The 26,044-nt window shown below is 37.8% G+C and overlaps 1 protein-coding gene across 2 annotated transcripts in view; it reads right to left on the bottom strand.

Annotated features, from left to right (window-relative positions):
- Positions 1-5,188: 5,188 nt before the first annotated feature.
- Positions 5,189-26,044, bottom strand: part of CLSTN2 (calsyntenin 2) — a 1,059,217-nt gene continuing 1,038,361 nt past the window's right edge. For both annotated transcript variants that reach the window (XM_056564871.1, XM_056564872.1), the window contains exons 13-17: positions 23,246-23,416; positions 22,806-22,951; positions 14,689-14,806; positions 13,214-13,398; positions 5,189-9,087 (exon numbers count right to left, since the gene is read on the bottom strand). In XM_056564871.1, coding sequence (XP_056420846.1) covers positions 8,872-9,087; positions 13,214-13,398; positions 14,689-14,806; positions 22,806-22,951; positions 23,246-23,416 — 836 coding nt within the window. In that variant the 3' untranslated portion in view covers positions 5,189-8,871. The remainder of the gene's footprint in view (positions 9,088-13,213; positions 13,399-14,688; positions 14,807-22,805; positions 22,952-23,245; positions 23,417-26,044) is intronic.

The raw sequence follows: 26,044 nt of genomic DNA, 5'->3' as shown, positions 1-26,044 counted from the left end.
TATAATATAATTACAAATTATTTGTTACAAAGTTTTATGTCTGTCGCAATGACAAGGAACCTGTCAAGGACAGGCAGACTATTAGGCTTTGTCTTAAGCAGGGTATACATGGCTCTTATACATGGCAGACAGAGTGTGTTGTTAGACGTCTGGCTGCCATGTTAACCCATCAGAAACCCTATGATTGTGATCCTGTGACACCCCAACCTCTGTAAAACCACTTTGGTGCCATAGTTGCCATTGGCCACATAATCTAAGAGTTGAATGGCCAGGATTGGAGTTATCTCTCCATAATACAGCTGGCATCCACATCAATGCATTGTAATAAAATAGTTTGTGAGAAAAACTGGCTCCGTGCAATGTGCTATATCACAGGGTGAGAAGGGGTTAAGAGTTTAAATAAAGTACCTGCTAGGTGTTCAGACCAATATTTATTTAACAGTACTGAATGGAAATATTTTCAAAACTATGCCAACAATCTTTACAATCTCGATTCTAACCACTATGAATAATAAATGAATACATCACTTCATTGCCTATTCAGTTATGTACTTTCTAGTATACATTTTAATACCTTACTTGCAGACATGATTCATGTGTCTGTCTCTGCTTTTTCGCAATCCGCTCACGTCCAAGTTTTTGGTAGGTAACATTTCATTTTATGCTACATTACATACCATATTGGTGATTTATTGCACCTTGCAGACAGAGGAATTGCTGTGGAGCCTTTTGGATTGTGCAATACTCCAATTCACAGGAAATGAATTCTTTACAGATAAGTTTTATGGCAGGAGATAAATAAATTAACAGTAATTGGCCTCTAATAACAAAGAATTATCTTTTGTGTGTGGTGGGATCCTATGTAGTAATTGCACACTTTGCTGCACATGAAAAGCTTTGTGGCTGGCACCCATACCGTAAGTAATTGTTTAATGAATCGGGCCTTCAGAGTTTGCATTTCAACCAGCGTACTTTCCATAGCAATAAAACTCAGTCACTTGCTACTTGAACACAAAGTAATGGGCTATAATCCATGTAAGAGGTATTGTCAGAGTCATTTCTGTAAAATATTCCTCTACTTCTGTTTAGAATTTGATATCATTTGCACTCATTTTGCTCAGTAATGAAAACTTGGGGAAAATAGGTTTTCTACCGAGGCTCAGGCTCAGCAGTGTGTTGTTCTAGCTCTCTAAAGAGGTCACTGGTTTTCATACCATGGAGCCTCAAGTGTCCTTTTAAAGTTGTCTGAAAGATAGGAGCTACAACCTAAATGTATAATTGTCTGCACAATAATCTGTAGTTTCTGCTCACTGAATATTTAGATTACATTTCTTATCCTGCATTGTACTAGACTTCTGGGTAATCTTAAAGATGCACTCCAGTTTTTTTCTCCATATCTTGCACACTCACCATCACTAGTCCTACAGCTCCATTTGCTATATTCCAGCCCAGCTGCTCTCATGTGTTTTATACTCTAATTCGGTCATATGATCACATTCATGACTCTCCAAATCTTACACTACCGAATGTTTCCAACAGGATGCTGGACCTTTACTTCCTGTGGACTACAGGATGACATCATCACCTACCAGATCCCCTCCTACTAGCTCCCAGACCCCTCCTCACTCCTCAAAGCTCCAAAGCACCATCTCTCTTTGGGATCAGGATATATATAGTAGTTATACAACTCTCATGAGACTGTGTTCAGGCATAGTTTTTTGTTTTTGCTGTGATTTTCCCCAAATCTTGTCAAAAATTGAGATTCAGAAATTGGGATCGGTTGGGTTGCTAAGTGTCGGCATCCCATCAATTATTGATGGCCTCTTCTGTTACTAGAAAACTCAGCTCAGGGGGAAAAAAAATATTATATCGATTGGTCACAGAAAGTTATACAGATAAGCAATTCACTTCTATTTGAAAATCCATGTCTTACTAGAAAGACTACATGACTTCCTTCAGGGCATATGGCATCTGATATCTACTGAAAGCGCAATATCTTTAAGAAAAAGCAATTTGCAAATATGTCTAACTTTCTGCAACCAGTTATACAAAAAAATGAATATATATATATATATATATATATATATATATATATATATATATCCTTCCTCATGGACTCACTTCTGAATTTGGCTCAAAAACTGCAGTGGCAGCTTTCTTAAAAAAAAATAAAAAATGAAAAAAAACCTATGTGGAAACCTAGCCTAAAGACTATCTGTCATAATTTTTATTCTGCCTGAACTTCAAGTCATGGAGATGGTTCTTGGTGGCTTCACCCTGCCCCACCTGCCTGGATCAATAGATCTCTCCCTGTTTAATTACAGGGAAAGATCTATCATGTGGTACACACTTGATTTTACCTTTAAGGGCGATCACAGAGGCTTCTCAGGGCAGACATTTTTTAGGCATATTTTTTCAGCATTATAAGAACACATTTGTTAGATGCAATACATTTACAGTCTAAAATGGAATTTGTCAGCTAAATGGAAATTGTCAGTACTATATCATGCTCAGAGCTTGTGTCTAAGAGGCTGTGCTCAGCCACAACATTCATGCTTTCTCTCTCCCCCACCCCTAGCTGCCTTGATTGATGTACAGGTCTTGTCTTCCAGCAATAAGTCATGCACATCAATTAATCAAGGCAGGAAGGATGTGGGAGGGAAGATACATGCATGCTGCGGCTCAGCACAGCCTCTTAGACACTTGAGCTCTGAGCACACTGTAGATCTAACAGATTCCTTTTAAATAACTGATAGGCTTAGCTTATTAACAAGTCACTAATTCTAACACATAAAACTTTAGTAAATGTATTCTTTGTTCTGGTTTTCTGCCTTTACACGTTCACACAATAGCTCCATAAAAAATGATTGCCACTACAAACTCTGAATTGTTATAAATGTCTTCTGCCAATAAAGACCAAAAATGCATTGCACATAAAGTGTAAGCCTGTGTAACCGGCCATGCAAAAGTGACTTATGTCTGAGAATTGCAGCTTCAGGTTATTTTAAATTAATGAGAGATCCAGAGCAAACATTGAATTTTTTTTTGTTTTACTAAGTAGAAAGATGTGTGGGTCCCTGCAGGCCAAATGAAACTGTAACTGATGTTTGCGTTTCACTACATTGATCTTCTGTTGCCAGAAATCTTTAGCAACACTTAAGGTGTGTACAAGCTCCCACAGAGCACCACTCAAAGCTGGAAATAGTATTAGAACCTAATCTCACCTCTTTTTGGTGATGTCATCTTTGGGAGATGAACATTTTAGCACATCTCCACGTGCCTTCTTGTTGCTGACATACACTTTTCTCCTTATTCTATAAAGCAGGCAAAAGGGACCTTTAAAATATGTATTTTATGACTATTGTAAGAATTGAAGCTAGATTTAACATAATCTAGACATCATATTTTAATATTTATTTGAATTAAAGGCTATGTATACTCCTGTAAACCATTTCATTAAACATCTTAAATGAGACATGAACGAACATTGGAACAAGTCATTATTATACAGATCCAATAGTGTCTGCAGCTCTTAAACAGACCTATATGTCTCCATAATATAAGACAAGAAGCAATCCCTGTTTGCAATTAGTTATACCCAATACTATAACACCTCCACCCCCCGCCACACACAAACACACACACTCACTCTTACACTTCTGAATGTATGTATCAAGAAGAAGGGGAATATAGGATCAGACTACATAGAGTTTTTCTGTAGTCTGTTCTTTTTAGGTCGTTTAGGTCTGTATAGTAGCTATAAACATAATTAGCTACCAATGGTCAGTTAGTATTTAAACTTTCTAGGTTATGTTTTCATTGTTCACCATTGGTTCTATATTGTAATATATTTGAGCATCAACTTTGTTCAATAGATACTATATAAGATATGTGTGAAGCAATTTTGTACTATAATTTTTTTTTTACCTTGTATTTTACATGAACATAATGTAACAATGATATGTATGTGTCATGAAGTCATTTTTATGTGCAATCTTCATTGGAAATATAGTGCATGCTTGTATCTGCAGGTATACCATTAAGAGTAAGACTATACCCTATGGTAATGCACTTTTCTCATCTGGACAAATGCCTGGGACTTTCTGGGCATTTTATATAGAAGATTTAAAATTTTAAAAATGTAAAATTATATTAAAAAATCTCTTTTTTTCATCTGATCTATAAATGTTCTGATAAATGTTTGCAGGATTTGTGGTGAGTGTCTCAACAGAACATGTGTGATGCCACTACATTCAGAGCTGAGTCAGCACTATCTTTCGCTGGCATAATGAAGTTGATCTGAACAATATGAAAGATTCAATGCTCATAATGGCAGAGACATGGTGTAACTGATAAGTGTTCACATAATCCTTATTGACAATAGTATTTATCTTTCCCTATACATTCTAAATATATAATTATACAAAGAAAGTTTAAAATACATAAATGTGATATGTATTCTATATAAATATAGTACAATATTTTTACTAGTTATGTAAAAAAAAATATATAAGGCAAACTAAAATGACCAGTAATCAGGTACAGTGCATAGTAGTATTTATTAAAGGGATTGTCTGGAGATAAAACTATTTTTACCTGCCACAATCCCTTGTTTCTGCAGTCTTTCCAGCTCCTGGTCCCTGGTGCACAGCAGTGACTCACCTCAGCCACAGTTACCATGCCACAGGAAGCAGGAAGAAGCTGAAAAGAATGAGAGCTGGAAGCTGATCGGACTGAAGCAGTGGGGGATCAAGGCAGGTGAGTATACATTTTACATTTTTTTTTTGTCAGCACTTGAGGACCTTTCTGAAAATGTTTTTGTCTACCTACAACCCCTTAAAGATACACCCACAAATAATGCCTGCATAGTTAAAAAAAAAATACTGTGTCTTCCGAATGTTATCCATTTTAATGTAGCCTTTCTGGGCAACATACTGTAAAGTTGAAAATATAAGTCTGATTTTGTTTTTTGTACCAGAAACAATTGTACAACCAAAAACAATAGAGGATCCTCCAGTTTCTCTACCAATGTTGCCATTGTTGTCATGCAAAATACTATCGTCTTAAGGACAAAGTTTCACTGCATACATACTTTGCTCACTATAACCTTTGACAGTATATATAATATTAAACATTACAGTATATATATATATATATATATATATATATATATATATATATATATATATATAAATCAATTTGAATAAGAAAAAAAAATATGTCTTATACCCTCTTTTATTCACCACTTTAAAATAGTTCAGTACAGTCCACCTTACTGTATTCTGGAAGGTGAAGATAAAGAGATGCTTGCAATGCAGAAAGTAGTCCCCAAAAGCAGACAACACATTTACTGTTCTGTTCATAGTTATTCACTATTCATTCTGTTGCAGTGTATATGCTCAAATGTATCATGAAACTTATTGTATTTGCCTACTGTATAATGACTCTGTACACAAGGATTTCTTTGTTTTAAAATGATTGGAACCACCACTTAAAGAAAAGTTATTCACACAACAAAATAATTTTTGGCATGATGCTAACCTATACCATGTAGTAGGTAGATATTGTTCCGTGTATATGAATGGACAGAATTATTGAATATTATTACTTCTGAACAACATTTGTCTGGTTTTCTTTGATTTAGCAGTCTGTGCCAGACATAAGTGATAACATGAATAACACCTAGTGACTGAAAGGATTAGGCTGGCTTTATAATATTTATCATATGTACAGGTATGTTAGATGTTTCCCTAATCAAAAGGAGTTGTAGTAAAACAAGCAGTGACTAGAATCAATAAATCAAAACAATGTCAAAGAATAAAGTTACAAAATTAAAGAAGCTCTCCAGGTTGTTGCGGTTTTTTTGCCCATATCATGTACGCTCACCATTACCAGTCCTACAGTGCCATTTCTTTTATTCAAGCACAGCTGCACCTATGCATTTTATTAGAGTAATCGTGTCATGTGACTTCCATAACTCAAAGGGAATATCCAGGATTAGGAGAACAGTGTCAATTTTTTTGAAAAACAGTTCCACACCTGTCCTTAGGTTGAACGTAGTATTGCAATAAGTGAATAAAGCCAAGTTGGAATACCACACAAAACCTAATTTACAGATGTGGTGCTATTTTTGGAAGAAATTCAATCTGTCTTTTTATTCCTGGATAAACCCTTAATTGTGTAAAATGAAGTGGTCAGTGTTGGATCAGCTGACTCACTGTGATCTATGGGATGATATCCTCACCTATCTGATCTCTACAACTAGCTCCCAACCCCCTCCCAGCTGTGTATGATGTTACTGCTGTTTCTATGGGATCAGAAATGGATAAATAGGTGCACTGCTAAAAATCCACATCCTCTCCCTGCAAAGCCAGAGGATTCATGTGAAATGTAGGCAGCATTAGTAAACAATTTCAGTGATAAATTTGCAATCAATATGGCTGTAAACTCATCCATGCCACATCAACTAAAACAGGTAAGCACAAAGCATACACAAGAACCTTTACAGTATTCTATGATATTAGGCTATGCTGTACTATATAGGCAAAAAAAATAAAAAATCCTGGAGTGCTTTTTTTTTTAAGTTGAACACACAAAAGTTTAAAAATTAAATCGTAAAATGCCTATGTGTGACTTTGGTAGATAAATACTACCTTTAGCTAAGGAGCAAAAACAAATTACAATAATTCATCTGACTTTTCCACCCAGTTGTTACTTGGTACTGGATGGTCCCTTTCACCAGCTTAGCAGACATAAGCAAACAATGTAAGTTTTACTAAAACTAAAACTCTTTAACAATTCTACATGCTGAAATGCATAAACAGGGGTTGGAAAAATTCTAAACAATCCTTCCCAAGAAACTGATACTCAACAAGGGCTTAAAGTCACACTTAGTCCCATCTGAAAATGGAACAACATTTGTTTTGAATAGAGCCTAGAGGCTTAACTAAGACTATTTAGGTATAGATTCATAACCAAAATCTCTCCTGTATGAAAAAATAGCATTGACAAAAAATTATTGGATTGATTGACAGGATACGATTTTTTGTTGAACTTGTTTGCATGCAGAACCAATCAAATGGATTGCTTATCCATTCCCTTTGGATTGAAATGAACCCTTTTGCTCAGAGAAGTGTTTGCAATATTATGCTACCTATATGTCTCACACTCACAAACTGATTTCACAATTACATAACATCTGTGTGTTTTATGTTGTATTTTTTGTAATTTAGGGTCTAGCACTTGTGATTCTTTCAAAATGTTGGTGTACAAAATAAAGCTTGAACTTTATAAACAGACCTATTACCAATATATTGGTATATTTGTCTCTAAATAATATCCAGTTTTGATTGATATAATATAAAAAAAATACTATAAATTATAATTTTACATAACTTGGTTTAAATGAAATAGCAAAAATGTATTCTTCAGAGAAAATAAAATATTTAGACACTCACCTCACCTTGCTACAGTATCTTGTCTTTACAGTTCTATCTCACTACACCGTGTTTTGCTCCACCCATTGAAGGAGGAACCAAGGGAAGAGGAGTGCAAAAATTTACAAGACACGTGACCATGTCTTCACATGTCTTTTAGCCCTTTCCACAATGAAGACTTTAACATCTAGCGTATTGAGATAGAACAGAGACCGCAAGTGGGATGATAACTGATAACATTAAAATAAAATTAGGAAATGGTCATAAATGCCGATTTTTTTGCGAATATGTTAATAGTTACATAGGTGAAAGTAAAAACACACACTTTTTATCCTACAATACAATACAAAGAGGCGGGGGGGGTCTTGTCCTATTTGCATATCTTTTGTTGATTAAACTTAACTAGTGGTGTCACACATGATGTTCTGTACATACTTTATTAGAAATATATTCATAATTTAATATTAAATACAAGTAAGGGGTAACCTTTTAATTAAAACTATTCTGTCTGTACCGTACTGTTTTGACATTAATGTTTTTACTTATTTTCATTACAGATGTTTAATTAATTTCTGTTATAATTGACTAGCATTTTTCTGTCTAAAGATGGGACTGTATCATATCTTGAATTTAAAGTGGATAATGAACAGGCTTTAAAAAAATTTTATGGTACAAATAACTAATTTTATATTTTAGCATGGGTGTTTTTTTCATCTGTACATATGTAGATCTGGTATTTACAATTTAATCAAGGATGTTGACTTTTATGTTTAAATGTATTCATTTTGGAAACATTTTGGAAACATGAAGAATAATTCTAATTTCTAAGTGAAATTATGAAAAGGTTGGCTTTCAAGTTCCAAGTAAAATATCATGTAGCAAAATCTCTTAGATATGCCCTGATCAGTATAGCTCCTTTATCTACTTTTCTACTTTATTTCCAAGCAGAGTGACTACTCTTGCAGCAAGTGTAGGTGGACATAAATAAATATTTTATAAAATTGAGAACTCACTTTCTCTGTTAAAATGCTTCCCCATGTGCTGTAATATACAGACAATTTGCTTTGCTCAAAATAACACTTGTGTCACTTTTTTCTCAATATTTTCACATTTATGAGCTATAGGCTTCTCTGGAGCAAATGGGTTGACAATGCTGACAAACGCAAAGCTCTATTGGGAAATCCTAGTCTCCCTTTGCTGGCATTTACCCAAGGGAGCTGGTGTATTACTAGTCAGATTGTTATAAGAACCCTTATTTCAACATTAAAACTTCACACCCACATACCAGGTTTTGTTTTAGGCTATGGTTTGTCAGCAAATAAACATAATGTTAGCTGTCATTGGTAATCCTGTCACTGAATCCAGAGTCTTTAACTAAGTTGCTTCTGAAATAAATAAGATTTGTGTTTACAAAAGGAAGAATAAGAAGAAAGTATTAGTACGTAAGTGTTAATTTATTCCATTCCAGGTGACCTCTTCGTGTTGCGCTGTGCTGCTTTGATCTTGCTTGGTTTTCAACTTCCTCCTCATCGCTGTCATCAGAGTCACCACTTGTGCTGTCTTCTTCTTCTTCATCATCCTCCTCCTCCTCCTCTTCCACCTCTTCTTCTTCCTCACTTTCACCTTCTCCAGGGACATTTGTTTCATATTTCTATTATTAACAAAATAAAAGACAATTTAAATACGACATGATACTTAACGCAAACAAAGAAACATATGACTTGATGTATACCTGCAAAAAAAATCTAATATCTTTGGGCATTGCATTAACCCCTTAAGGACCCAGGGTGTACCGGTATGCCCTGATGTCCTGTGACTTAACGACCCAGGGCGTACCTTTATGCCCGTGGGAATTCCGGTCCCCGCCATGTGCCGGGCAGGGACCGGACCAGGATGCCCGCTGAAATCATTCAGCAGGCACCATGTGCAAACCTCTGGGGGGGTCCTGAGATCCCCCCATGTCAGCGATGGCCGCAAATCATCGATCAATTCAGATTGATTTGCGATGATTTCGGGTAAAAGAAAATGATAGGTGCCGTCACTTTACCCCTTGTTGCGTTCCTTGAGGGGTGTTTTTTTTCCCAAATAGTATGCCATGTGGGACTTTTTTTTGCTGTTCTGGCATCATAGGGGCTTCCTAAGTGCGACATGCCCCCCAAAAACAATTTCAGCAAAATTTGCTTTCAAAAAGCCAAATGTGGCTCCTTCTCTTCTGAGCATTGTAGTGCACCAGCAGAGTAGTGATGAGCGGCATTGCCCATATTCGAATTTGTGGTATTTCGTAAATATACAGACTAATATTCATCCTATATTTGCAAATTTCGCATATTTTATTTATATTCGCATATGTGAATATTCGCATATGTGAATATTCGCATATTCGAGGAAGAAAACAGTGAGGGGGTGGGCAACTTTACTTTTAGTTGCTAGGGATGTTGTTGATAACCTCTGACAAGTGTATTTGCGTCATTCTAATTGTCCTACAAGTGAAAAGAAGGAATATGCAAATATTCACATATGCGAATATTCACATATGCGAATATAAATAAAATATGCGAAATTTGCAAATATACAAATATTCACATTATATATATATATATATATATATATATATATATATATATATATACTGGCTCCAGAAAGTTAAACAATAAACTTTCCAATAATTATCAGCTGCTGAAGTTGAGTTGTTCTTTTCTCTCTGGCAACAGTGCTCTCTGCTGACACCTCTGCTTTTCTCGGGAACTGCACAGAGTAGAAGAGGTTTGCTATGGGGATTTGCTTCTACTCTGGACAGTTCCCGAGACAGATGTCATCAGAGAGCACTTAGACAGAACAGAACAACTCAATTTCAGCAGCTCATAAGTACAGAAAAGATTAAGATTTTTTTAATAGAAGTAATTTACAAATCTGTTTAACTTTCTGGAGCCAGTTTGTACGTATAGAAAAAGGTTTTTTTCCCCGGATAACCCCTTTAAATTGACAGTGGTCAGATGTGCAAAAAATGCTCGGGTTCTTAAGGTGAAAATAGGCTGGGTCCTTAAGGGGTTAATTGCTTAAAGGGGGTACTCCATTGCTAGACATCTTATCCCCTATCCATAGGACAGGGGATTATATGTCTGATTGCGTGGGTTAGCCGTGACAGCTATCACACCCCTCCCATAGACATGAATGGAGGGGTTGTGGTGTGACATCACGACCATGGCCTCCCAAACCCAGCATTTTGAACATAATGTTCAGAATGCTGGTGTCTGTGCGGAGATCACCAGAGGTCGCAGCGACACGACCCCCAGAATCAGACATCTTATCCTCTATCCTATAAATGGGGGATAAAATGTCTAGCAACGGAGTACCCCTTCAAGGATTGCCTAAGTTTTTGCACCTGAGAATATTGAATATCATCCTAAAACATGGGTGCTGCAAAATGTAAAATAAAAATAAATAAATATTTATTATAAATAATAATATCAAGAACTATTATTATTATTATTATTATTATGTCCTTAAAGGGGTACTCTGGTGGAAAACATTTTATTTTTTAAATCAACTGTTGCCAGAAAGTTAAACAGATTTGTAAATTTCTTCTATTTACAAATCTTAATCCAATCCTTCCAGTACTTATTAGCTGCTGTATAATACAGAGGAAGTTCATTTCTTTTTAAATTTATTTTCTGTCGGTCCATGGTGCACTCTGCTGATACCTCTGTCCATGTCAGGAACTGTCCAGTGCAGGAACAATTCCCCATAGCAAACCTCTCCTGCTCTGGGCAGTTCCTGACATGGACAGAGGTGTCAGCAGAGAGCACTTTGAACAGACAAAAAAGAAATTCAAAAAGAAAAGAACTTCCTCTGGAATATACAGAAGTTGATAAGTACTGGAAGTATAAAGATTTTTCAAATAGAAGTCATTTACAAATCAATTTAACTTTCTGGCACTAGTTGATTTAAAAAAAATGTTTTCCACCAGAGTACCCCTTTAAACCCTTAAAGGGGTATTCCAGGAATTTTTTATTATTTGATTGTTGTTCATAATAGAGTGTCTGTACCTGTGTGACAATTTTCTCACAATTCTACTGTGATTTTCACCCCAATATTTATTTTAACAGCATACAAAATGACTCTTTTCTCAGATTTTTCCCAGCTTGCAATGTGGCCGAGACCTGACTCACTAGTCAGCTAATGACAGGGAGCCTGTCTGCTTCAATGGGTGGAGCGATCGCTTGGTGGGAGAAAGATCAATTTGTAACAGCTGTAACCACACTGATTTGAATGGATGCAGGTCATTTATGTTTCAATGGGGGGGGGGGGGGGGGGGCTGATGTGTGGGAGAGAGGAAGATGGAATTGTGGGATTTGTAGTCAAAAAAAGAAAAGTCAAACAGGAAATACCAGTTCACTAACAGCTAGCCACAGTGTTATGGTAATCTCACAACATAGCCATTTAGCCCCAAGACAAGCGCAGATCCTTCCTAAGCATGTCCATTATTGTCTGCCAGGTACGTACGAAAATCACCTTATGGTGGATAAACCCTTTAAGCCTCTATTTTGCCCTTAAGACCATTTTATTTTTTCATTTTTATTTTTTCCTCCTCACTTTTAAGAGCCATATCTCCTTTAAATTTCCATCTTCAGACCCATATGAGGACTTGTTTTTGAATGACCAATTGTTCTAATTACATACATTATTTTACCATAAAATGTATGGCAAAAAATATATAAATTTTGTTGGGGAATTAAAATAAAACTGCAATTTAGCTAATTTTGTATGGTTTTGTTTTAAAGCTGTACGTTTTACGGTAAAATGACATGTTTTCTTTATTCTGAGGGTCAATATAATTAAAATTATACCCATGTTTTTGCATTATTGTACTGCTTTTAAAAAAGTCCTTATTTTATTTACAACATTGCTGATGTCTCGTTGTGCATGAAGTGAGTTCCCTTCATGTACAGGATGAAAATTAACGTTCTGGTACACAAAGTAGCATCACATTAGGGCATACATTTATATCAAATGCCCTTAAGGGGCTATAATGATGCAATCCTCCTGTTTGTTTTGACAAAAGAAAGTGCCTGCTAAATCACTGGCTTTGACGTGTCGCCAATGTGACCAATGATTGGCTAAACTGTCACTTCATTTTGTTGAAACATTACAAGGAAGTAGTGAACAACGGTGACCAGACACCCTTGAAACAACAGCTGCACATCACAGAAGTTGACTTCTGACATTATTTTTATAATCCCAGTCTTGGCACCCTTAAACATAAAAAGAAAACCTTGTACTGAATATGTATTTTATGATATTTTACACTGTACTGTATATTTCCCTTGACAGGATTACTCTAGTAGCCCTTTAACAGAGGCAACTGCCAGCAGTTATGTCATCTGGTGACTGTCATAATGTAATATCACATGACTGAATATAATGGGACTAGAATTGGCATTGTATACAGAGTGCAGTTCTCAGTGAGATAGTAGAAATGCAGCCACGTTTTCAAGGAGTTAAAGGGTTAAAAACACTTTGTTCTACTTGCAAGATTTCAGCTTGTGTTACAATAATTCAATAGTTATTTATTTTGATATTAAAATTGTAACTTAATGATATGTTAGTAACAAAACTTCCTATTAGGGGCAATTCTAAACAGTGTGCTGAACATGAAATAGCAAACATGTAATTTTCTATTTGTTTATTTATTTATTTAGTTTATGGTTTTCAAGGCAAATGTATTGTTCAAATATAATACAGAACTGCATATGATGACACCTTCAAAGCATACATACCTCCATGGGATTTACAGTGATAGTTAAAGCAGACTCATCCCAGTTCATGTCAGGGTCTTTTGTTGCTTCTTTATCTGGAAAGTCTTGCTGGTGGACTATCCGCAATCTTAAAATTCCCAGCACAACAATAATAACCAAAATGCTGATGCAAGCTACTAGGACAATGGTCGTAGCGCCTGGAGAAACTGAAGAACAATGAAAGATGTTTAAGCAATTTTACTTGTTCAATAAGATGACATGTGTAATACATTTACTTTCTAAACATTATACCAAAATAAAAATTAAATATCTTAGTTTCTAGATAGAAGTTTCTTCTAACCAAGCTACCGAATAGTGGATTTAGCGAGATAATTTTTTTTGGCTATACATTTCCATTGCATTGTTGCTCATGGAAAAATGGTTTTTTTCATGCTGGAAACTGAACAAAAGTGAAGCTAGCCAAAAACATTAGATTGTTTTCAGCCAGGGCCTGGTTCAGTCAATGGCTATCTTTTGTACATCCCGCCTCCTCCACCCAATACACATGCACAATTGGGTGAGCATGCATGCGTTCTCATTGGGGAAAGATGAAGAAACTCTCTTCCAAACACCCCTAAGGTGTCTTATATCCCCAAGAGAAAAGGATTGGGCAATTGAAATCCAACTGCTTAATCCATATTTTTCCTTGCATCTGTCATTGGGGGTGAGTCGGAATGGTAAACCAGTGTCACCAAAATCGGTGGGTTTAGCCAATATTTAGCTAATTTGTATGGCCACTTAAGATACACATTTTTGTTAGGTGCACGTCACTCAACCTCACAGAGGAGGGATCCCCTTCACATAGAAAAATTATATTAGTACATTATTCTTTAATGAAAATGTGTTTAATGCAGAAATCAGAGGTTTTTCTTCAACTACATTTGCATGATACGTTTAATTAAGTTATTTAGCCAGATCATCATAATTACATGAGCTGCCTTACAGCATGGCCACCACTAGATAGCTTATTTGTACAGCAGATGAGCATTGCAAAATTATAGTAAAAATAAAACAAATGTATTTAAATTATGTAAAACTGGCAAGACAAATCCTAATTACAATGTAGGTTGTGATGCAATATAAAATTGCTGTACCCTTATTGATGAACTGTAACAGTGATTATATCATTCCATTAAAGTAGATCATCTTCTGCCATCTGCCAGATTCTAGGTGGCACATGCCATGCCTTGTGTGCTATGTAAGAAGGGATTTTTTTTCTTATTTTAATGATTAAGCTTTGCTTTATTTACATGCAGAACCTGATAATGGTCAGAGGAACTTCCTTCCCATCTGTATTTAATCACCAGCTGTTGCTTTTAGTATTTTCAGTACCGAAGGACTAAAAGTACACAGTATTATTATTTGATGCTGGTATATGAAAGAGTACTACGGTTGCCACATTTTGACATCATAAAACACTGTGGATCTCTAAGGACTACTAATGTAAGAGGACATACCGCGGCTTTCATGCCCTATTACTTCAGTGCTTGGATTCTGGAGAGATGGCATATACTGAGGTTGAATCACCACGTGGTTTACATGCTCCATATAATTAGAGTTATGTAAAATATTGACCTAGAGAATGAAAGAAAACATCGAATAAATGAAAGATCCATCTCTTCTACAAATGTATTGGTTTATAAGTAAGTTTAGTCTTGGTTCAGTTTTTTCTTTTTTTTTCAGAAAGCAATAGGAAGCAATTAATCTGAAGATTATCAGAAGATAATCTGTCTGTCAATTACAAGTTTTATTAAGAAAAAATAAAACAGATACCAAACAGTATTGTTGAACAGAATGCAACACAATGCCTTTCCTGCAGTAACCTGTTGCCATAGATGCACATTATAAAAAAATAAATGGATCAATTTGAATCCTATTTCTTTGAAAGGACAGAAAAATATGACTGTGGTATTTTTCCTATTGAAAATACTTTTAACCATAATAGAACTTTGTTAAAAACCTATTGATCAGTCAATGGATCTGTTTGAGAAAAATAAAGTCAAACTCCAACAGGATAGACAGCAATAATATGAACAGGCTCTGACAGAGGTATATTAGTTTTCCTATTTACATCTTTCATTCAAGTCACAACTGTAATACAACATTCCACATTTTGTTGGAAATATGTACTATATGTACTATAAAATCTTGCAAGGTCTTTTCATCAGTTAAATAATCCATATAGTCATAAGCCTCGCTGTTTTCCAAAATGAAAGAGCTCTATATAATGTTCAGTCCTTTGGTACTGCCCATAGACTTCTATTTCTACATATCTTTTAAGCAGAGGATTGTATAAACCAATGGCATCATGTCTACAATGTTGAGACCATTTTTAAATAACCAATCTTTGAGAAGGATCTAAGGAATCACTGCTATATACCAACAGAAGATCATTATGTCTTCCACCCCCCCTCCATTTGTTATAAAGGTCTCTTCAGATCTCCCTACTGGTCCATTCAGTGATCAGGTGTAATCTGTGGGAAAGCTTTGTGGGCAAAGTTTCCCTGCAGCCCCACCGCAGGAAAAATTAAAAAGGTTCTTAAAAAGGGTCTATTCTCAGGATAAACCATCAATTTCTGATCAGCATGGTTTCTATACATGGCAACCTCGCCAATAAGCTGTCAACGAGAGCAGCTTTAGTAGAGACGCCTGGCTACTGCATTGTGCAGCAGCAACCTGATGCCACTACTTTATCATGTATGGGGCCTAGGCTTCCAGCTCATGTACATTGCATAAACCCAGGCACTACGTAAAGAAGAATATGACCGGCACTGGAGGTTTGCAGGTAAAACAAGGCTTGCTTTATTAAAGTCATGGACAAATGTCACATACAGAGCAATATGTCTGACGCGTTTTGCACCTAGGTGCTTAATTGTAGACTGACATATGATACAAACCACACTGTTAAAATATGTGAGAGAAGGGTCACGTGACCCATTACATCATCAGCTAAGATACAAAGGCAGTACAAAAACCTGGAATGGAGATGTTAGTTGTGGCTTTCTGAGTAGCTGTTCACAATCATGTTAAGGGCAGCTACCGCACTAAAGAAAATCATCATCAAATATCTCAAATAATACAGGTGCTACATCATGCAAGTCGCAACACCTATATCCTCATCAGTGTCAAATGGATACAATGAAATAACAATTTATTCCCCCCCCCCCCCAAAAAAAAAAAAAAAAATCAAATAGGAAAAGGAAACCAAAAAAGCATTAAAGACGCATGCCCCATATTTCTAACCAATATTACCATATTATAACGTTCAGCACTTTCCTCCTCTCTCCTCCTCAGCCGGCAGGGCCAGGATTCACATGCAGGACTTGCTCGCATGTGAATCCCAGCCCGTCACTCACCTCCGCTTTCTGTTGTCCCTCCAGTACTCTCAGCCCCACCGCGTGTGCCCCCGCCTCCTAGGGCGTGCACACCGGAGCTCTAAGATTTAAAGGGTGCCCATAATTATGTTCCACACCTGCACCTTTCTTATAAGTATCAGTACCTCCTACTAACCTGTGCTGGGTCTTTGTTTGCCTTAGTGATCTAGAGAAAGCATTTGTAGTATTGCCTTGCCGTTTTCCTGACCCCATTGTTCCGTGACCTGACCTTGCTCCTGTGCCGCCTGCCTATCGACCTCCTGCTATGTTTCTGACTTCACACCTGTGCCGCCTGCCCTGACCTTCTGCTTTCCAGACCATGAGTTCTGGTATGCCTCCTGTGCCTAGAATCCCCTCAGCTGTCTGTGTATTCGAGTCGTGCCAGGGGTAGCGGCCTGGGTGCTGTCTGCCGCTGCAAATTCATCCCGCTTTGCGGCGGGCTCTGGTGAAAACCAGTGGCACCTTAGACTCCGCTCCCTGGCACAGCACACGTCATCTACCACACAGGTACTGCGGATCCACTACTACCCTGAGTGCTACAGCCTACTGCCGTGAGTCTTACACACATTATTCAAGTAAATTATTATGGGCATGTCTTAATCAAATCTAACCTCCTGTTCAAACCCTGTGCGTGTCTTGTTTCCAGGAGGAACATCCAGAATGTTTCTCTATTGTACAGTCTCCTCCATAAGGCACCTCCTTTTGGACCTAATTTAACCTTTTCAACACCAGACATCCTCAGAGATTGACCACCCCTGCATGAATGTCACTGAAATGCCTCAAAAGCATATAGATACCAACCTCATAATTTTTAGCATCCGCAATATGCTTCCTGAAGCATGTTTTTAATTAATTGATTGTACAACCCACGTACTGGAGTTTGCATGCCACAAAGATAGCCACATATACTATTGATTTTAAATTACAGTTAACGTATTCCCACATGGGGTAGCTATTAGCTGTGGGGCATGAAACTACTCTCCTAATAAGGTGCATGAAATCACGTCATGTATCTAATATAACCACATTTCCTATTTCCTACCATATCCATTCCAATTCAGCTTTTTTTCCTTATTTGTAATGCCATTGCTTGAAAATAGGCTGGGAGATAGGGTAAAGCCTAAGGAGGGACCCCGTTTGGATATTGTAGCTATGCTTTCTGAGATTTCTTTAAGAATGGGGTCAGTTTCCATCACCAGGGTATTCTTTTTTATAATCCGTTTGATTTGTTTGAATTGTATGCTATACAGAGTAACAAAGAAAGGTTTTCTCTTTCTGGTTTTGCCAGTAATATCCTGTGATTGTCCCCCTCTACTGTGTCTCCGTGAGTATGCTATTAGCTCACTTTGGTCTATTTTCTCTACCCTGTTACACGCTATTATTAGAACATCCTCTGTATAACCTCTAGCTTTGAACCTGTTGGAGAGTTCACTAGCTGCCATTTTAAAGCACTTGTCACTCGAGCAATTTCTTTTTATCCGGCACATCTCTCCAAAAAGAATATTGTGTAACACATGTTTCGGGTGGCATGAGGAGGCCAAAAAAACTGAGTTTGTGGCTGTTTCTTTTCTATGGGGAATGATCTCAATCTGTGTTCCTTTACTGTATAGGGTGATATCATGAAGGTTTACTGAAGTCCCACAAAAGTGGGACGTGAAACCCAGATTGAGATCATTCTCACTAATGTACATCACAAACTGTGAGAACCGCATCTCTGACCCTTTCCATATTATCAACAGATTGTCGATAAATCGGCTGATCCAGTGGATGTCATCAAAGAAGGGGTAATCTGGGGTAAAAGTAAACTGTTTCTCCCAATGAAACATAAATACATTGCACTTAAATAACACAATGTAACTCCAAGTCAATCAAACTTCTGTGAAATCACACTGTCCACTCAGGAAGCAACACTGATTGACAATCAATTTCACATGCTGTTGTGCAAATGGAACAGACAACAGGTGGAAATGATGGGCAACTAGCAAGACACCCCAATAAAGGAGTGGTTCTGCAGGTGGTGACCACAGACCACTTCTCAGTTCCTATGCATCCTGGCTGATGTTTTGTTCACTTTTGAATGCTGGCAGTGCTTTCACTCTAATGATAGCATGATACAGAGTCTACAACCCACACAAGTGACTCAGGTAGTGCAGCTCATCCAGGATGGCACATTTATGCGAGCTGTGGCAAGAAGGTTTGCTGTGTCTGTCAGCGTAGTGTTCAGAATATGGAGGCGCTGCCAAGAGGCAGGCCAGTACATCAGGAGATGTGCAGGAGGCCTGCTACTTCCGCCTTTGTGGAAGGAGGAGCAGGAGGAGCACTGACAGAGCCCAGCAGGCCACAAATGTGCATGTATCCACTCAAACGGTCAGAAATAGACTCAATGAGGGTGGTATGAGGGCCTGACGTCCACAGGTGGGGGTAATGCTTACAGCCCAACACCGTGCAGGATGGTTGGCATTTGCCAGAGAACGCCAAGATTGGCAAATTCGCCACTGGCACCCTGTGCTCTTCACAGATATAAGCACACTGAGCACATGTGACAGACATCTGGAGACTTCATGGAGAACGTTCTGCTGCCTGCAACATCCTTCAGCATGTCCGGTTTGGTGGTGGGTCAGTAATGGTGTGGGGTGGCATTTCTTTGAGGGTCCGCACAGTCCTCCATGTGCTTGCCAGAGGTAGCCTGACTGCATTTAGGTACCAAGATGAGATCCTCAGACTCCTAGTGAGACCATATGCTGGTGCGGTTGGCCTTGGGTTTCTCCTAATGCAAGACAATGCTAGATCTCATGTGGCTGGAGCCTGTCTGCGATTCCTGCAAGAGGAAGGCATTGATGCTTTGGACTGGCCTACCCGTTCCCCAGACCTGAATCCGATTGAGCCCATTTGGGATATAATGTCTTGCTCCATCCACCAATGCCACGTTGCACCACAGACTGTCCTCCTCATCAGGAGAATTCCCAGGCGTTGTAAGGAGGTCATACGGCACGTGGAGGCCACACACACTACTGAGCCTCATTTTGACTTGTTTTAAGGACATTACATCAAAGTTGGATCAGCCTGTAGTGTGGATTTCCACTTTGATTTTGAGTGTGACTCCATATCCAAATCTCCATGGGTTGATACATTTTACTTCCATTTATAATTTTTGTGTGATTTTGTTGTCAGCACAGTCAACTATGTAGAGACGAAAGCATTTCATAGGATTAGTTCATTCATTCAGATCTAGGATGTGTTATGTTAGGGTTTACCTTTATTTTTTTGAGCTCCCCAATCTGAAGAAAAAAATCACTATCATGTCTCTTTAATGCTTTTTTGGTTTCTTTTTCCCTTTTGATTAATTTACTTTTTCTTTTTAGGAAAGAAATTGTTATATCATTGTATCCATTTGACACTAAGGAGGATATAGGTGTTGCGACTTGCAGGATGTTGCATCATCTGTAGTATTCAAAATATTTGATTTGATGATTTTCTCTAGTGCGGTAGCTGCCTTTAACATGATTGTGAACAGCTACCCAGGAAGCCGCAACTAACAACTCTATTTCAGGTTTTTGTACTGCCTTTGCATGTTAACTAATGATGTAATGGGTCATGTGACCCTTCTCTCACATATTTTAACAGTGTGGTTTGTTTCATATGTCAGTCTCTGATTAAGCACCTAGGTGCAAAACACGTCAGACATATTGCTCTGTATGCGACACTTGTCTGTAACTTTAATAAAGAAAGCCTTGTTTTACCTGCAAACCTCCAGTGCCAGACATATCCTTATTTACCCATCCTTATCAAGCCAAGGGCGGAACCAATGTGTTTGCTGGGCTGGATTACTGCAGCACGAGTGAGCGGTCACAATGCATGTACATCCAGGCACTACATTTGACCCAAAACAGCTGCTCAGCAGGGGTTTCATGTGTCAGCACTCTGCTGATCAAATATGTATGATCTAATTATTCAACTCATTCAATAGGTTGTCCATGTAATGCAGGAGAGGAAAGGTCCTCCAGAGTTAGGGAAGGCTCTTTATAAGGCTAAGTCTCCACTTGTTTTTTTGCACTGTGTTTTTAGGGATTAAAAAACGCCTGAAAAATCGCCAGTGCAAGTGACGTCATCATGCGTTTTTTCTTGCGTTTTTTCTGGTGTTTTTTTCATTTGTGTGGGAATTGCACCTTGGCATTTTTTTTTTTGGTACCAAAAATTTCTTGGGTACCAAAAAAAAAAAAAAAATCAGCAGTGATGGAAATTTTTTTATTAAGCGCAATGTATATATTTTATAACCCAATTTTTATTATTTTCTAATAAAGTGTGTGTTTCACTTTTTTTTATTTATACATTTTTAACATTTTAATGTAGTACTACTACTCCCAGCATGGAACAGACTGTTCCATGCTGTGGGTGATAGTACCTGTACTATAGACATATCACCCCGGGAGTCAGTCCTGACACCCGATGCGATCGTCCATAATATAGCAGAAAAGCGAGCAGGTCTATACATCGCTCGCCTCTCTGCACTATACTCCGGCCATTGATGTCAACAGAAATTCATATTTCCCACCCAGAGCTGTGATTGGCCGGATGGTTGCAGCCAATCACAGCTCTGAAGAAAAGATGAATGAATGAGTGGCCGACCCGAAGTATAGTGCAGAGCAGGGATGTGAGCAATGTATACAGTCGCTCCATCTCTGCTATAGACAGGACGATCACAGAGGGTGTCAGTAGTGACATCCACTGTGATGTGTCCTTAAGCAGGCACTACTACTCCCAACATGGAGTACACTCTGCTCCATGCTGGGAGCTGTAGTAGCTGCATTAATAGACAGATCGCAGCAAGTGTAACTTCTGACACCCGCTGCAATCTGTCTATTAATACAGGTACTACAGCTCCCAGCATGAGGCAGAGTGTGCTCCATGTTGGGAGGAGTATTACCTGCAGTTATGGAAAGATCACAGCAGGTTTCACTCCTGACAGCTGCTGTGATCCTCCTGTATAATGTATAGATGCAGTGGCCGCTCTCCTATGGTCCCCTGCACGGCCGTATATATACACATGTTCCTATTTCTCACAGAGAGCTGTGATTGGCTGGAACTATCTGGCCAATCACAGCTCTGTGGGAAATATGAATGAGTGTAAATATACGTCAGGGCAGGGGACCATAGAAGAGCGGCCGCCGCATCTATATATTATACAGAAAGATCGCAGCGGGCGATCTGTCTATTAGTACAGGTAGTACTACTCCCATCATGGAACAGTGTGTTCCATGCTGGGGGTAGTAGTACTAACAAAAAAATAAATAAATAAATAAAGCAAAAAAGTGAAAAACACACACACAATACATTTTTATAATTATCGGCTACATTTTTATTTCCCCGCACACATAAATTGATCCCTGTTTAAAAAGTAATAGTTTTTTTTTCAATAATATACATTTCGTTAGATACAATTTTTTTCCTTCACTACTGTATATTTTAGAAAAAAAAATTTTTAATGGTACCCTACAAATTTTTATTAAAAACAGCTATCTACATCACTTTTTTGAAAAATATTAAAAACCAACTGCAAAAACACCAAAGTTAAAATCCACATAGCGTTTTTTTCTTGGCGTTCTCTCACTACCATAGACTTCTATTGAAGCAAAACGCCACGATTTTGACAAAAAACGCCAAAGAGTGGAAAAAAACGCAGAAAAAGTGAAAAAATGCAGAAAGGATTAAAAAAATGCCAAAGTGAAAAAACATAAAGTGGAATTTGAAATTTGCGATTTCTCATTGATTTACAGCTAACATCTGGCCGCAGCGTTTTTTGACCAAAAAAACGCCATGCAGCAGAATTGCCATTTTTCCTGGTTTTGAAAAAAAAAAAAAAAAACAAGTGGAGACTTAGCCTAACTGTTCTCCAGTCTGTACAAGATATGAGAACCATAAACAAGGGTTTAAGTTCTATTAAATCAAGGGTTCCCTAATAGGGCCTGGGCTCTTGTGATGCATGGACCCTATCAGACTATTTTTAGATCAAATTAGTTTAATATTTTTTTTTGGTGTGTGTATGTGTGTAAGTGCAGAGTATTTACTGGGTAGTTTCTTCATACATCAGTATCAGTAGCTCTTAGAAATCGATTCAAGCCCAATGCTGTAAACTAAGAAGTGCATGGTGCTATTGAGAAAACTGTTTTTACACAATCTACAAACAGTAAGACATGCCATACCTCAAGATTGAAGTCATTACTCATGTAGCGTCCATTTAATTCAGAACACTTGACTCTAAACTTTCGGCCAAAGATAGAAGCAGAATCCCAATGACGATAACGTACTTGTCGTAAAACATCCTCATAGTTTTTCATTGTGTCTACACCTGAAACAATAAGCATTAGTTGGCTGAAGGCATGAAATAATATGAATGCAGAAGTATATAACTATGAAGTTTATCAAAGAGATTGCAACAAATAGCGGCTATCTAATCTGTGGATTAGAAGAGAAGAGCTGAAATCTTCTGTTTGGACCTTTATGGTATCAGGGTATGTGACTTAAGTTTAGACAATGATGGCTGTCACTCCTTACAGCAACGATTTACGTGTAATTGGGCACTGTTTCCTTCTAAAAACAAGACAATGAAGAATTAGAGTACAGCATGATCATCTATACATACCATAGATGGAATAGCCTTTAGTTGAGTTGGTGGCATCAAGATGTTTTCCTTGCAGGGTGCTGCGATCTAACTCCAAACACTCCTGCTTAGTGTTCAGTTCATCGCCAGTGACTAAGATATCACAAAAATCCAAATGATGTAGGGTTTCTGCCATCACCACTGCACCAGAAGCTAGAGGTAGAACACATTACTGTTTATTGACATATTGATATCACAAGAATACACATTTAGGAGGTAATATTCAGAGGTTGATTGGATTTTGTAAGTGAATGAAAAATATAAAAATTATCAAGACAATTTTAAGCAGTAATATCTTCACAGACCAGATTTATGTTATGAAATAATTTCAATTTCTTTATATTCTTTGTAGATTTGCCTTTTATGTGAAAGTTACCAATCTGACTACCATTAACTCAATATGGTTGTCTCAAAGAGATTTCACTGTACATCCTTCTAGTTCCTTAGGACTCCCACATACTAGTTTATATACTATATAGCAGTGTATATGGAACAGGTAAGGCCTCAAGCACCTCTGTAGAAGCCACATTTAGATGTATTGTGTTCATATGGCCAACTGCATGATGTGTTAGGCAAAGAGCCATTGAGCCCCTTTATCACGGGGGGGGGGGGGGGGGGGCGGTTTTTGAAAGAAAATAGCTATTTTTTTCTATTCCAGGATATTACCTTTAAATGTAACAACGAAAGCACATCAAGTATGACTGGCATAAAATTAATGGTTAAAAGGTATTTGTGTTTGCCAATTTTAATTGATTTGTGGGATATCCTACTGTATGTGCATTCACTTTCTGTTAGAGTCTGTTCTATAAAACAGATCACATTGTATTGACCCTTCACAATGTATTGACTCTTCTCAACCATTATTAATTCCTTAAGGACCAAGCCCACTTTGACCTTAAGGACCAGGCCAATTTTATTTTTGTATTTTCGTTTTTTCCTCCTAGTTTAAAAAAAATCATAACTCTTTTATATTTTCATCCACAGACCAGGATGAGGGCTTGTTTTTTGCGCGACCAGTTGTCCTGCGTAATGACATCACTCATTTTACCATAAAATCTATGGTGCAACCAAAAAAAACTATTTGTGTGAGTAAATTAAAAAGAAAACTGCAATTTAGCAAATTTTGGAAGGTTTCGTTTTCATGACATACAATTTACAGTAAAAATGATATGTTTTCCATACAATTAAAATGATACTCATGATTACATACTTTTCTATTATTCTTGCGCTTAAAAAAAATTGCACACTTTTAAACCAAATGAGTATGTTTAAAATCCTTCTTTTTTGACAACCTATAACTTTTTCATTTTTCTGTATAAGCGGCGGTATGAGGGCTCATTTTTTTGCGCCATGATCTGCAATTTTTATTGATTTGTGTATATAAAACTTTTATTAATTATTTTATACATTTTTTTTGGAATAAAATGTGGCAAAAAAGCGGCAATTTTTTTTACGTTCACGCCGTTCACTGTACGAGATCAATAACATTATATTTTAACAGTTAGGACATTTACACACACGGCAATACCAAATATGTGTATAATTTTTTTTTTTAATGGGAAATGGGTAAAATGGGAAAAAAGGACATTTTTAAATTTCTATTGGAGGAAGGGATTTTTACATTTCTTTAACTTTTTTAAAACTTTTTTTACTTTTATTTTTACACTTTAATAGTCCCCATAGGGGACTATTTATAGCAATCCTTTGATTGCTAATACTGTTCAGTGCTATGCATAGGGCATAGCGCTGATCAGTGTTATCGGTCATCTTCTGCTCTGGTCTGCTCAATTTCAGACCAGAGCAGAAGAGCCGTGGAAGGCGGCAGAGGCAGGTGAGGGGATGTTCTGCATGACTGGATCACTGCAGCAGTGCTGCAGGTGATCCAATCATCCATATTTCTGACCGCACTGGCGCAGATTCTGTGATCTGTATTGATCGTGGCATCTGAGGGGTTAATGGCAGACATCCGCGCGATTGCTGATGTCAGCCATTACCAGCGGGTCCTTTGCTGCAATAAGCAGCTGGGTCCAGCTGCACATGATCCGAGCATCGCTCCGATGCTCGTGGTCATGTACAGGAGGTAAATATACGTTCTGGTGCACTAAGTACCGCAGCACCAGGACGTAAATTTACGTCCTTGATCATTAAGGGGTTAAAGAGAATTTGACACCCTGTTCACACGCACTAAACACAGCTTTACAAAGAGGGGTCAATTACTTAAATCCATTCAGTAAAAGCAGACTTCAGGCACTGTAATCTTCCTGCTGCATTATGCTCTAGAGTGCAATGGAGGCCGGGAGCTGGCTCACCCAGCTCCCCTGCCTCCGCCATATTCTCTGTTTGCCCCGCCCAATCATAACTATACTAATGCAGGTGAGCACACAGAGAGCCGAGCGCTCACCTGCAACATTCATTAGCATATTAATAAAGGCTGGACTGACAGAGATGGCTCCCTGCCCCCATTGCGTGCTGGAGAGTAATGCAGCAGGAAGATTATAGTGCTAGAACTCTGCATACACTGAATGGATTTAAGTAAATGACTCCTCTTTGTAAGGCTGTTCCCCTGCACTATAACCCAGTATACTGGATTTAGTGTGGGTAATCATGTTGTCAGAAGGATCAGCATAGTAATGTTGGAATATAGACAACCACTGGCAAATAGAGAATCGACTACGGCACCACAGATGCACTGCTCACAAGTTCTTATATTACCAATGGGGCTCTATGGTGGTTACCAAGCACAGTGGGCTGCCGAATGTTATAAATAAATAGTCCAACAAA

Source organism: Hyla sarda, chromosome 3, assembly GCF_029499605.1.
Source record: "Hyla sarda isolate aHylSar1 chromosome 3, aHylSar1.hap1, whole genome shotgun sequence".
In the NCBI taxonomy this organism is placed as follows: Eukaryota; Metazoa; Chordata; class Amphibia; order Anura; family Hylidae; genus Hyla; species Hyla sarda.
This window is presented reverse-complemented; position numbering and strand designations above follow the sequence as displayed.